This window comes from Helianthus annuus, chromosome 11 (assembly GCF_002127325.2).
Source record: "Helianthus annuus cultivar XRQ/B chromosome 11, HanXRQr2.0-SUNRISE, whole genome shotgun sequence".
Classification (NCBI taxonomy): Eukaryota; Viridiplantae; Streptophyta; class Magnoliopsida; order Asterales; family Asteraceae; genus Helianthus; species Helianthus annuus.
The window spans coordinates 188534244-188547611 of NC_035443.2; the positions used below are offsets into that span (position 1 = coordinate 188534244).

The 13368-nt window shown below is 33.8% G+C and overlaps 1 protein-coding gene across 1 annotated transcript; it reads right to left on the reverse strand.

The window, feature by feature from the left end:
• Window positions 1-11725: 11725 nt before the first annotated feature.
• LOC110889016 lies at window positions 11726-12349 on the reverse strand. The gene has a single exon (XM_022136507.1). It carries the CDS (start codon window positions 12347-12349, stop codon window positions 11726-11728), a length of 624 nt encoding a protein of 207 aa, XP_021992199.1.
• Between the last annotated feature and the right edge of the window lie 1019 nt (window positions 12350-13368).

The following is a 13368-nucleotide window of genomic DNA, read 5'->3' on the forward strand; positions in this document are numbered from 1 at the left end:
AAGAAATCTGCTTGCTTTTAAAACACAATATTAAGAATCCTCAAGCAAATCTATTGACTTAAAACACAATCAGATTTGTTAAACTTCAGTATAAAACAACTTGTTGTAAAACACATTATAATGTAATTTAATCATCTTAAAACACAATGTGATGTAATGTGACATAGACAACAACATAAAACACATTCAGAGTGTTAAAAATGCAAAAGAACTGTTAAAACACAACCTTATTATATATTGACTTCAGAGTGTTAAAACACACTGACTTCAACCTCTCTGACTGGTAAAACACATCACCAAGACCCGCTGATAGTTTTCCAGATACACACATTGACCTCCAAATTTGAATTCGAAAACAACAAAAATTTCGAAAATCATGGAATGTTAGTTAATGAAAAATAAATTCCAAAAATAAAATTAAAATGTGAAATTACATAGTTGCCCTTTTAGTTAAAATAACTCAATGCCACATGTCCAATTCTCATTGCTTCCTAGACTTTCTAGGAAAAATAGACTTTCCAGTTTCCACCCAACTCCTACTCTATGTGTATATACATGTTTATAGATGTATGTGTATATGTATATGTATATATATACTAATTAAAATAATAATTCGAGCCGAACCGAGCCGAACGGACCTTTGCTCATGCTTGGCTCGTTTACAAACCGAACCGAGCAGAGCGGCTTGTTTTCAACTGAGCGTCAAATCGAACGAGCATTTTCCGAGCAATTTCCGAACGAGCGTCGAGTGAGCGGCGAGCGATTTGAACGGCCCTACTAGAAAGCGATTAAAAGAACGAAAGAACACTTACGAAGGGTCCCCAAAAGCTAAACTTGGTCCAGGAGCTCAGGTATGAAGCAATGGCATCAACTTAGAGCTCTTTGATCAGTTTTGTGGGTTTTAACACAAATGGGGGGGGGGTATTTATAGGAAAAGCAAGACCGTTAGGATCGTTTCTTGAATATCGTGCCACGATCTAATCCGTACACTTGTCAAGATGATGTGGTATCATATAATGACCCTAACTCCAGAGATTGTGAAAGGGCATTGCCCTTTGGAGTGATTGAAAGGCCAAAATCAGCAAAAAAACGAGTTTCTACATCTGCAGGGCTGACGCGGTCCGCGTCAGGATACAGACAAAACTCAGGCGGGCCGCCTGGCCTTGTCTGATCTGCACAAACTTTCAGAAATGACAGTTTTAGTCCCTGTTGCTTATTTAAGCCATTTCCAACACTTCTAAGGCCCGTAAAGCCAACTTTAAGGCCCTAAAATGATGCCTAATCATTGTGAACATGAAACATGCTAAAAAATATGTCGGTTGTTGGTTCGTTTGGCCGTACGATCGCGATTTTCGGTTAATTACGACGGAATACGCATAAGCGCGAAAAATGATCCATATTGCGCGACGAATGGATTTTTCTCATGCCAAACACTAAGGCATAATATAAGGATGCTTACATAAATTTTTGGATGTCCGGATGTATTCAGAACGTAAGTTATGCGCGAAAGTGCAAACTTGTGCACTTTTTGACACTTTTAGCCCCTGAATGATCCAAAAGTTTATTTTAGCATACCAAACCCCTCAAAGCCTATTTCTAAGCTATGTAAAGGATATTTATGGTATGTTTAACTTATGGACATGTTCCGAAATGTCTGTTTTAGTTCAAATTGGCATACTTTCGCAGTTTGTCAAATTTAGTCCCTGTAAGCGAATTAACTTGTTTTTGCCATACCAAGGCCTTCAAAACTTATTTCTAAGTTATGTAAAGGTTATTTAAGGTATGTTGAGTATATGTTGATGTTCCGGAGTATTTGTCGCATTAAACTGAGTACGTTTACGCACCAGCTTGCGTATAATTCTCCAGAAAGCGATGTAGAGTTTAAAATCGAACAAAAGTCAAAACATGAAAAATGTAAAACACAACCAAACAAACATTGGGATCAAATAACATTGTTTTATTGATAATTGAATTGTTCATAATGATTTCGAGCACAAATGTTACAAAACCTCAGGGACCAAAATGACAGTTTACTCAATTACATTAAAAGAAGTTCTTTTAAAGTAAAAAAGAAATAAAATTAATTATCCTCGTATGCAATGCACATGAGATAATTTAACTGAAACAAGTACACAAAATTCATAAACTTCTGAAATAAAATACAAATATTAAAAGCCAAAAGTTTAAAGAAACCAATCCATATTATAGAAAACATAAAAATAAAAATTTTAATTTAGTCAAATAGAGTTAAATGCCATTTTAGTCTATACATGGTTTGAGTCATTTTGTCAATTTAGTACAAAGGTTTTATTTTTCGTTTTCGTCTATGGATTCAAAAAGGTTTCACCGTTATCATTTTATTCCACTGGGTTAACTTTATCCATTTTGTCTGTTCACGAGGAGGACAATTCGGTCATTTTATATGTAATTCTGTTAACTAGAAGGGCAATTCGGCCATATAAAATGACCGAATTTCCCTTCTCGTTAACAGAAAAAATGGATGAATCTAACCCAGCGGACTAAAATGGCAACGGTGAAACCTTTTTGAACCCACAGACGAAAAATGAAACCTTTGGACTAAACTGACAAAATGACACAAAACACATAGACTAAAATGACATTTAACTCAGTCAAAGGATTTCCTCATAAAACTAGAACTGTCTAGTTCTTCATAATCTTAAAGCACAAAGTCGGTTGCTTTTACGCCACCAACCCTCCCCTTTTCATTAAAATAAAAGGCCACCCCTTCCACTTTTCAATAAAATACAAGGCCACCTCAACATAACATTGAGAAATAATATTTTTATACCTTACTCTATACAATATAATAAATCCAACCCCCAACTTTGCAAAATGGTATTTGCAACCCTTATTTCATTTTACTGGCACCCCATCTAGTTTCAAAGTTTACATTTTTAACTCTTTTTCTCTTATCTTTACTTTTTTTTCCAAAGTTTTATCACATTGCAATTTTAGTCCACTGGCTTTACAAACGTCAACGTTTAATCCCTCATGTTTCTAATATTCTATCTTTACCCATCTACCATATATAATATGCATTTTTAGCATGTTATTTTCTTTAATAATTTTCGTTCGCTAATTTATTTTTTGAAGAACTAATTTGTCGTTAATCTCCTTGAATTTCAAAAGTTTTGACTTTACCCTTTTTCGTTCCTTTACTTGAAAAAAAAAGTTTTTAGGTACGGATTTTTATGTACGTATCGGTATAAATTCGAGTTGATCTACGTTTAGATGTAACTTTTTTTTAATGATTTTTGTGTGCCAATTTTTCTTTAAAGAACTAATTTGTCGTTAACCTCTTTGAGTTTCAAAAGTTTCGACTTTGCCCCTTTTGTTCTTTTACTTGAAAAAATTAACTTTTTACGTGTGGAATTTTATGTAGGTATCAGTATAAATTCGAGTTAATCTCTTTTTAGACGAAAACTTATCCTGGGAAATGAGTCCGTGCAAGTATAATACGTTTTTTTACATACCATACCGAGTGTCATTAAAAATAATATATTTTCATTCGATGGTATAAATTCGAGTTACTCTGCATTTCGTGTGTTTTCTATTTTTTAAAGCTATAATAAGCCTCTTTTGATTGTTGCGCATCTGTCACGTTACATAGCACTTGCGTTAATCCATTCGATATTTGTAATATACCCTCGCCGCAATGTGCACGTCTATTTACTAGTATGTATGATTGAGGGGTGTGGCTTCTTCACATACATACATATTTCCATATTTGGTTTTGGCATTGTTTTCAGTTTTATGGTTCTGGAAAAGCTACAAGGCAAATCTAGCTTTCTTTTATGTTCTATTCTCTGAGTTAAATTTATTAAAGACAAGAAAGTCTACAACTTCAATCAATAATGTACAAATAGTTATATCATCACTGATCTGGATTAAGAAACTTTTGACCTGGGAAATCTTGTGTCTTCTTTAATGGTCAAGAAAGGTAAAAAAACATATTCAAAAATTCCTTTTTTACTTTTTAATTACTACATATTAAATAACATTACTAATTATATGTTAATTAATTAAGATGACCCTTAATTAAAGAAAAGCTACCCAATGGGACCTATCAACCAATAAGTATACATCCTCTTGACCAATTTGTATGCATTTTGTAATCAAGCATATGTAAAATGATGATAAATCGCTAATTTATATTTTTGGTCTCAAAGTTTTTAAATTACACTCATATGTGGTCTTTTCTAACCGATAATAAAAGAAATTTATATATTCTTGTTAAAAAAACAAAGGAAAAAACGTTTGCTTCCAACTATGTTAAACTTTCCTTAGTCCGATGTAGGATTGACGTAATTCTCGCAACTGACATAATATCTGTATGCAATAAATGACATAATGCTCACGAATGTCACAAACGTTTGCTTCTAACTTTATTAAACCTTCCTTTGCTTGTATATGAAGATTATCATTCCTACAAGGTGCAGTTTTATACGATGTAATGATGCACAAGCTCCGGAACTAGAAGTTGTACCGCATCCACAAATTTTTATAACGAGTAGCATTTACATAAAAAATAAATAGAAAAAATAACGATACCTTGGTTCAAGGATATCTTATATAAACCTATCATGATCTCCCCTCCCACTGTAGGTCTTCATGTCTTAGAAAATACCTTCAAAAACCACAATAATCCAACAGTGAATAAATACCATATTCCACTATTTCTCTAGGGTTGACCATTTTAGTTGTGTGGATTATTCACCTATAACATTTGCTTTGATACAAAATGATGCCTAAATTGTAGTGCATACAGAAACCACTGAAGAAATCACAAACAACAAGGAGACTTTTAAATAAAACTTAGAGTAAATTGTCATTTTCGTCTATGATGTTTGGCTATTTTTGCGACTTTCATCTAAAGGTTTATTTTTTCGTATATGGGTTTTCGTGGTTTCAAAATTTGTTTCGTCTCTAAGGGCCAAACCTCGAGGGATGAAACTCGCAATAAATTGCCAAAACTCAGGGACGGAAATGACAATATTTTGAAACAACGAGGACCCAGACACAGGAAAACAAACATTTGGATGAAAGTTACATCATCATCATACTCAGTAAATCCCACCAATAGTAAAGCAAATGTAGGGTCTGAGAAGGGTAAGATGTAGACAGCCTTACCTCTACCCCGTAGGAATAGAGAGACTGCTTCCAGTAAGACCCCCCGACTCGATAATAGTTTTGCATCAAGCCTTGGACATAGGCACATAACACTCAGCAATCGGGACAAAGACCGATTAGTGCATGTACCTTTTTGTCTTTCAGCTATCAACGCCACTACATGATGCATGATTAACCGTCTTCAGCTTTTAACGTTATTTTCATGAAATTTGTAAAATAACGTTAAAATTAGTGCACTTTTACTTTTGCCCCCCGATGACCCACACATATATACATTATAAGCACATACCGTATTGGATGAAAGTTACAAAAATGATCAAACCTCAGGGACAAAAATAACAATTTACTCTAAAACTAAAAAGATTATTCGAAACGAGACTTCTTTTTTTAATATTTTATTAACTCAATAACCTGAATATAATTACAAAGAAAAATATATTTTTTTGATTTTTTAACAATGAACCATTTAAGTGAATTAACCTAGTTCGTTCAAATTCTGAATTGAACCTATATTTAGGAGTATAAACCATAAGCTAATGAAGTTGAATTTGATAGAACAATTATAAATGTTAATGTCTTATTATGGTGCTTTGACTATTGTATCTCACATTTAATTGTTAACTACATTCGGAGAATTTTATTTTTTGTTAATATTTTAATTAACATATAATATGTTTACAATTATTTTAAGATATTTAAAGTAAAAGAGAATTACAATTTGTATGAAACAAGAAAAAGTGTGAATTTGATAGTCACTTGAGTCATTGTTAACTTATTTGAGATGTATTTCTCAATGTTCAACCATCAACTATTCTCTCAAGTGGTTATTTACCTAACAAAATAAAATCGTCACATCTTCATCTCAATATTCAAGTTGTCAATTCTTAAGAAAGGTGATCAGTGATGGTTTTACACCAAAGGAATCATGTACACATCGACTTATATAATATATATAATTATTTTATATGTACAAATTACATTAATGACCATCCAAACACCGTCTTCTATTTACATATACAATTGTTTTAAAATACAATTTTATAATATGTTTTTTATATGTACAAACTAAATTCCGTACAATTTACATTAATGACCATCCAAACACCGTCTTCGATTTACACATACAAATGTTTTAAAATACAACTTTATAAAATGAGTATTAAATTTTATCGTATGTAACGGATCCAATAATTATTAGGCTTGCAAATGGACTAACTGGACATCGAAAACATGATACAAAGTGATTCAACTTAAAACAGCCCTAACTTTGCATTTGTTTAAAGTTATAAAACATGTAAAATAATGATAAAATCGTCATAACGGGCAAACTGGCCAACTGTTGTGGCAAAAAAACATTTGGTGGTTTTCCGACTCTTAAACCTAAATTTCTTCATCTGGAGTCATGATTTTGAGTTTTAAAATTTACACCAATTTTCCGTTTTCTTTGATTGATTATGAAAGTATGTGAATTGTGTATCTTAAAATTTAGATATTTAGATTGCTTATATTTATGCCAACTTCACGTTGCAAAATTTAACATTTTCTTTCAAATTTAGACACTCTTTATAGGGGGGGGGGGGGGGGCTTGATATATTGTTTTCTTTATTTAAAAATATAATTATTCCTTTCACAAATTTTTTTTGGTAATTTCCTCACGTATGACATTTTCTATTTTCCATTATGATATTACACGAAATGATGGCCAAGATTGGTTGTGTTATCATTCATGGTACAACTCCAAACCTTTGTGTAAAGTAAGCAATACTTCAGTCATTTAATAGAAGACACTTGATTTAAAGCAAAGTAACATTCAATAATATATAGTGTTCTCTTCTCTTTCCTTTTCTTCATACATATATTAAAAAATCTATAAGTAATATATTTTGTTGCTCTGTAAATATATTGCATTAATTTTACAAGTAATTTAAAACTAAATACATGTCAAGAGGTCGTTGGTCCAATGATATCGCTAAGTTTCCCCCAACCAAATTGTGAGAGTTCTTATTATAAGTATTTAGATGAGATAATTGATCTCATGTAGTGACTATATAGAGGAACCATTTGATTGGAAAGTGTTATAATACTTATATACGACTAATAGTTTCAGAGCAACTTCATATGACAAATATACCACCGATTCAATGTACAAAACATGGGATGTCTAATTGTTTTTCTTGTGATACATAGTTGATTGAAGAGTCATTTGACCAATAATTAATGTATTTGTTTTCTCACTCAATAATTAATATACCAAATTAATTCTTAAAAATCATTATTATCCTCTCTTTTCCCTTCTATTCTACGTTAGCATAGGAAGTTAATCATTTATTTCCCGCTAAACCCATTGGTAGATCTTTTTAGGCGATCCATTCCTTCAACAATAGTTATTTCTCTCCAATCCAAAAAGTACGAAGCACATCTATCGCCTATAAACATCATTAAGGTTAGATAGGCTGTTCAAGTAATGAACGCAAGGGGAAAATAACCATGTCTAGTAATGTTCTCTTGCCAATGTAGAGTTAGCCCACTTGATAGAGACACTTGTTTCTTAGAGGGAATGTCACAAGTTTAAACCTAGACAAATGAATATTTTATAAATATTGGTGTAAAGTAGAGTAGAAATAACACTTGCCGTTAAAAAAGAAATATTAGATTTAAATAACCCAAACTTTCACTAATTTGCCGATAACATTCCCAACTTTTGATTTGTACCACATCACTCCCATCTAGGGCTGTTCTTTTTTATCTGAAACCCAAAAGCCGACCCGAACTTGAAGTCACCCGAACCCAAATTAGAGAATAACCGAAAAAACCGAACCCGAACAACCGAAACCCGACCAACCCGAACCTTAAATGGGTCGGTTATGGGGTCACTTTTCCCAACCAAAAACCCGAACAACCCGACCCGAATAACCCGAAACTTGAAATCCGAATAAAAACCCGAACGTTAGTTGTCTTTTTTTATAGATACGAATTGATTTGAAGTGTTTTGTATCTGAAACATTAAGTTTTGAGACTTTTGAATACTATCATACCATATTGTTAAATGATGTTTGAATATGTGATGATATTTTTTTAACAACATGATATATATGATGATATTTTCTAAAAAAAACATTCTTTTTTTCATTTATATCTAACCCGAAAACTGAACAACCCGACCCGAACTAACCCGAACTCGAATAACCCATACCCGAACAACTCGAACTTTAAATGAGTTGGTTATCGGGTCACTTTTTCCTAACAAAAAGCTCGAACAATCCGACCCGATAAACCCGAAACCCGGAAAAATAACCCAAAGAACACCCCTACTCCCATCTTTCAACTTATTGGCTAATAGCACTCCCAAACTAACTGAACCCTAACCCAATTAGTTTTTTTTTTTTTTTTTTTTTGTTAAAGTGCCACTTGTGTGTTGACGTGTAGGGATGGCAATGGGTCGGGTTCGGGTCGGGTATTGGTAATCCCATACCCATACCCGGTTATAAAATGGTGTCCCATACCCGACCCAATACCCGTCGGGTATTTGTCGGGTAATTACCCGTCGGGTATCAGGTATACCCGCGGGTACCGGGTATACCCATTAGTTTGTTAAAAGATATACATTGGGATTTCTAAATACATTTTTTTACTATTATGATTATTATATAATTTTATTTATACATCAACTATTATAAATAAAAAATATACATTACATACATATAAGTTTAATCATAAATTAATAATAATTTTATTATACTTATACACTTACATGTATATACTTCACAACATACAAAATATAATACTATTATCAAATTCATATAATAAAAGAAAATTTATTTTTTATGATCATACTAAAATAAATCAATAATAGACAAGTGTTATTGGAAAATAAAAATATAAATTAAAAAAAATCAGGTATATGATCGGGTATATAGTTCGGGTAAACGGGTATGAGGTTTCGGGTAATCGGGTCGGGTATCACCTAATCCCATACCCGACCCATACCCGCGAAAATTTTTAAAACTAAACCCATACCCGGCCCAATACCCGTCGGGTATCGGGTATACCCGTCCCATTTGTGTCGGGTTTCGGGTATACCCATCGGGCTCGGGTATTTTTGCCATCCCTATTGACGTGGAATCTTTTGATGGTGTGGTAGCTGAGGTGGTATGCCTGACTTAGCTTTTTGATGACATGGCAACTCACGTGGCTTTTTTAATGACATGGTTGCTGAGTTGACACTAATTTGATGACATGGCAGCTGATGTCAGCAAATTGGGTTAGTTTTGGAGTGTTATTAGCCAATAAGTTGAAAGTTAAGAGTAGTATAATACAAATCGAGAGTTAGAAATATTATCGACAGTTATAATTATTTAAATATATTATCCTTTAAAAAATAGTATTATCTTAACCACAAAACTGGCAAGAAGGTCTAATAAATATCTTAATTCCATATCAAAGAAAAGTAAATAAAATGAAATCGGAGGGACACGTGTCGACGTACTTATTATTTGCAGTAGGTGGAGCCCAGCACAGTCCAATAAAGGTAGGGGGTAAGTTGGGCCAACACGGATGATGACGTGGAAGGGGCCCATATCTTCATTGGGGAATTGGGGCCCACTAACTTCACTGTCACGGACTTGCCATCCTTATCAAAACCCACGAGACATGACTTGGCAAATGGCAACTGCCTACAACCTTCTTTAATAAATATCATTTTCTTCTTTTTAAGGAACATCTTTTCTTTATATTTAAATAAATATGATAGATAGATATATTCATTCAACATGTAATAGTGTAGGAAATTTATGTTATGAATTAACACGTTTACAAATTTATATACTTTAATTTAATCAACTAGTACGTAGGACCCACATTTCATGACGGGACTGTTAAACCGAACAAGAAGTAGATGTAAAAATGTTGAATTGCACACGTGCGTTGTGGCGCGTTAACTCGTAAAAATTAGATCGAAACAAAAAATATAGAAAAGAATAACTAAGACTAGAGGGTATGGAGAGCCCCATCCTCAAGATGATAGGCCGCTACGTCGGCGCCACGTAGGAGTGGCTTGGAAGGGATGGACCTAGGGGGTGGGGGATGAACCCCTTTATGTATATATATGTATGTATGTATGTATAGGTATATGTGAGAGGCAAGAGGAGAAAGGAGGCCCGGCTACCCCGGCTGTGGGGTGCCGGTTGTGCCGAGCCGAGCCCAGGGGGGCGGTGTGGGGGACCGGCGCCGGTCCTAGCCGGGCCTCAGCCGGCCCCCATACCCTTTAGTCTAAGTTGACTTAGGATATGTGCATTGCGACTGGGTCGTAAACCGCAAAAAAAGTTAACGTAAAAGCGTTGATCCACACACACGCGTTGTAGTGTGTTTACTAGCAAAAGACCAGACTGATGTAGCCGGTTGTGATGAGGGTGGGGCGATAGAGGTGGAGGAGGTAAGAAAGAGGGGGAGACTTTCTACAACAATAGGTGCATTAGGATAGAACTTGACCTCACCATCTTTGCTTGCTTCAAACTAGAAAATAATCACTTCATGGCCGAGTTTAGCAGAGAGAAGGTTGAATAAGAATGAGGAGGCAGTAACAACTTGTAATTAAAGCTTAAATCTTGCAAAAAAAATTGAACAATGATGTTCCCTCACAAACAAAATTAGAGAATTAATGTATAGGAAATATCATCAAACCAAAATAATTTTGGCATATATTGACGATTTTAATATAATATTGATATATATTGTGGTTTGGCTCGCAAGACTGTTCTCTCGATTCAGATCAAATTGATTTTTTATTAAAACAATTGAAAAACAGATATATCACTCCAGCTACACTTAACATAAATCATTTAAACCGATCAACACAAATCATTTAGCTAAAACATAGTCAGGACTCTAAACAACAATATAAACTACAAACTCAAACCGCAAATGTAATTGGGAAGAATGATGTAACTGTGACATGAAGTTTTTGGCCGTCTTGTTCCCCTTCTTGGGGTTCAAGCGTGTTTGTTTTCTAATGAAGTTTGATTTCAAAAAAAAAAAAAAAAAAAAAAAAAAAAAAAAACCCTCAAACCGAAAATAGGCACTCATAGTAGCTAATTTATAAAAACATAATTTTGGTAACTACTAATATACAATGAATTGAGTTTTAACTCTTTTTAAAAAAAATGTAGATCAAACTTCTTCAAAGTGAAGATGATATCTTCTCATAAAAAATATGAAATTGCAATTGGGTTAGAAAAAAGACATTCGGGGTTCAGATGTTAATTTTTTTTTTTTTTTTGCTAAAAGGGTAAAAATGATATAAGCACATGGGTCAAAATCGTAATTTACTCAAATGAGTTTCAAATCTGCTATTTCGATAGCAGTGGCGGATCCAGGAATATTTTTCACTGGGTTCACTTTTTTAGATACTCCAATTTCATGTAACTGAACATAAAGAATTTCGGGTCGGTTCGATAGTTCGGATCGGGTAAGGTTCATCACATAATAAAAGTACGATACAATGATGAAAAGAAAATCGTCATTAGAAATTTAAAAACACAATATAAAATACGATAGTCTTTACAAATAAAAAAACTACCTAAAGTTGTTGACGACGAGTTTTCATCTTTTGAAAACGTTGCATTACACTCTCAACGGAAACTTGTTGTGAGAACTCCTTTTCAATGTAACAAATGCAAGAATCGTTCATGTATCCATCACCCATCCTATTACGCAATTCTGTCTTCACAAGCTTCATTGAAGAAAAACTCCTTTCAACACTAGTCGTTGCAACCGGTAAAACTAGTGACAACTTTATTAAACGATAGACCAACTGATACTCAATGTGTTTCCTTGTTTCCACCATCCTTTTGGCAAGATCACTAACCCCATTCAGGTTATCAAACCGACTATCTCTTTTTATATTAGAAATGTAGTGGCCGAGTTCATCGATAAGCTTATCTTTTTCATCAAAAGTAAAATCATACGGATACATTTCGGCCAACTTTAGCAAGTTTAGTTTATTAAAGGAACTAAAATTATCACGCGGGCTCAAAGAACTCATACACGTAAGCAAGTTGGTGGTTACCTCGTTAAAACGGTTTCCAAGCTCTTGAATTTGCATGTCGAGAACCATGTTGAAATTATTGACCACAAAATGATGACGATTGGTGATGTTGGTCTTTCTTCTTCTGTTTTTCGGGTCAACATACTCATCTTCCATGTTAATCATCTCAATATCATACTTGTCACAAAAGGATGTGACATCTTTTAAAAGTGAGTCAAAGCCTTCAAGTTAATACCTTTGTAATTCTTCTTTGGTTGATTTAACCAGCTCAACTGCATTCAAAATATCTTGATTCTTTCTTTGAAGAGCGACACACAATAAGTTAGTAACTCCCAAGATATGTTTCATCAAATGTAAATAAAATACAAACTTGAAACTTTTCATGTATAACTGAAGTCCATTTGCTTGAGTTTTGTGAATTGGTTCCCATGCCGAAGTTTCTATATATTCAAGCACTTCAATAACACAAGGATATAAGGTAAGCAAACGAAGAAGTGTTTTTTCGTGAGAGCTCCAACGTGTATCTCCGGGTCTTGTAAGTGCCATTTCTTGATTGCAGATTTAAGAGATAAAGCGGTTGTTTCCATAACATGAACTACATCAATATACCGCTCCTTCACAAATCCTAATTTATCAACAAATCTCAAAACCACAGCCATTTGTTCCTTTTTAGAAATATCCCTCGATTCATCAACTAATAAAGAAAAGACATCATCACCAAGCTCTTCAAATATCATCTTTAACACTTCTTCTGCAAAACAATTACAAATGTCTTTTTGTATTGATGGAGCCGTCATTTGGCAATTCTTCGGAGCATTACTTAATATGTACTTTGCAATTTCTTCATTTATTTGTGCGAACAATTTTAAATTGTAATCAGTTAATCACTGATGTAATCAAAAGCTGTAATCATCGATGTAAAACAAACAGATGTATAACAAACTCTAATCACTGAGATGATGATAAATTGATAATCAATTAATCGTATAAAACTAACCTTAATCACTGAGATGATGATAAATTGATAAGAAAAACAAAGTTTCGGCAGCCGGAGGGCGAGGGCGGAGGCGGAGCTGCTGCCTGCTGATGTTGTTTGATCTCTGTTCGCTGCTTGTTTGTGTGCGGCGTATATGTTTTCTGATATAACCCTAAATGGGTTTTAATGTTTTATTACT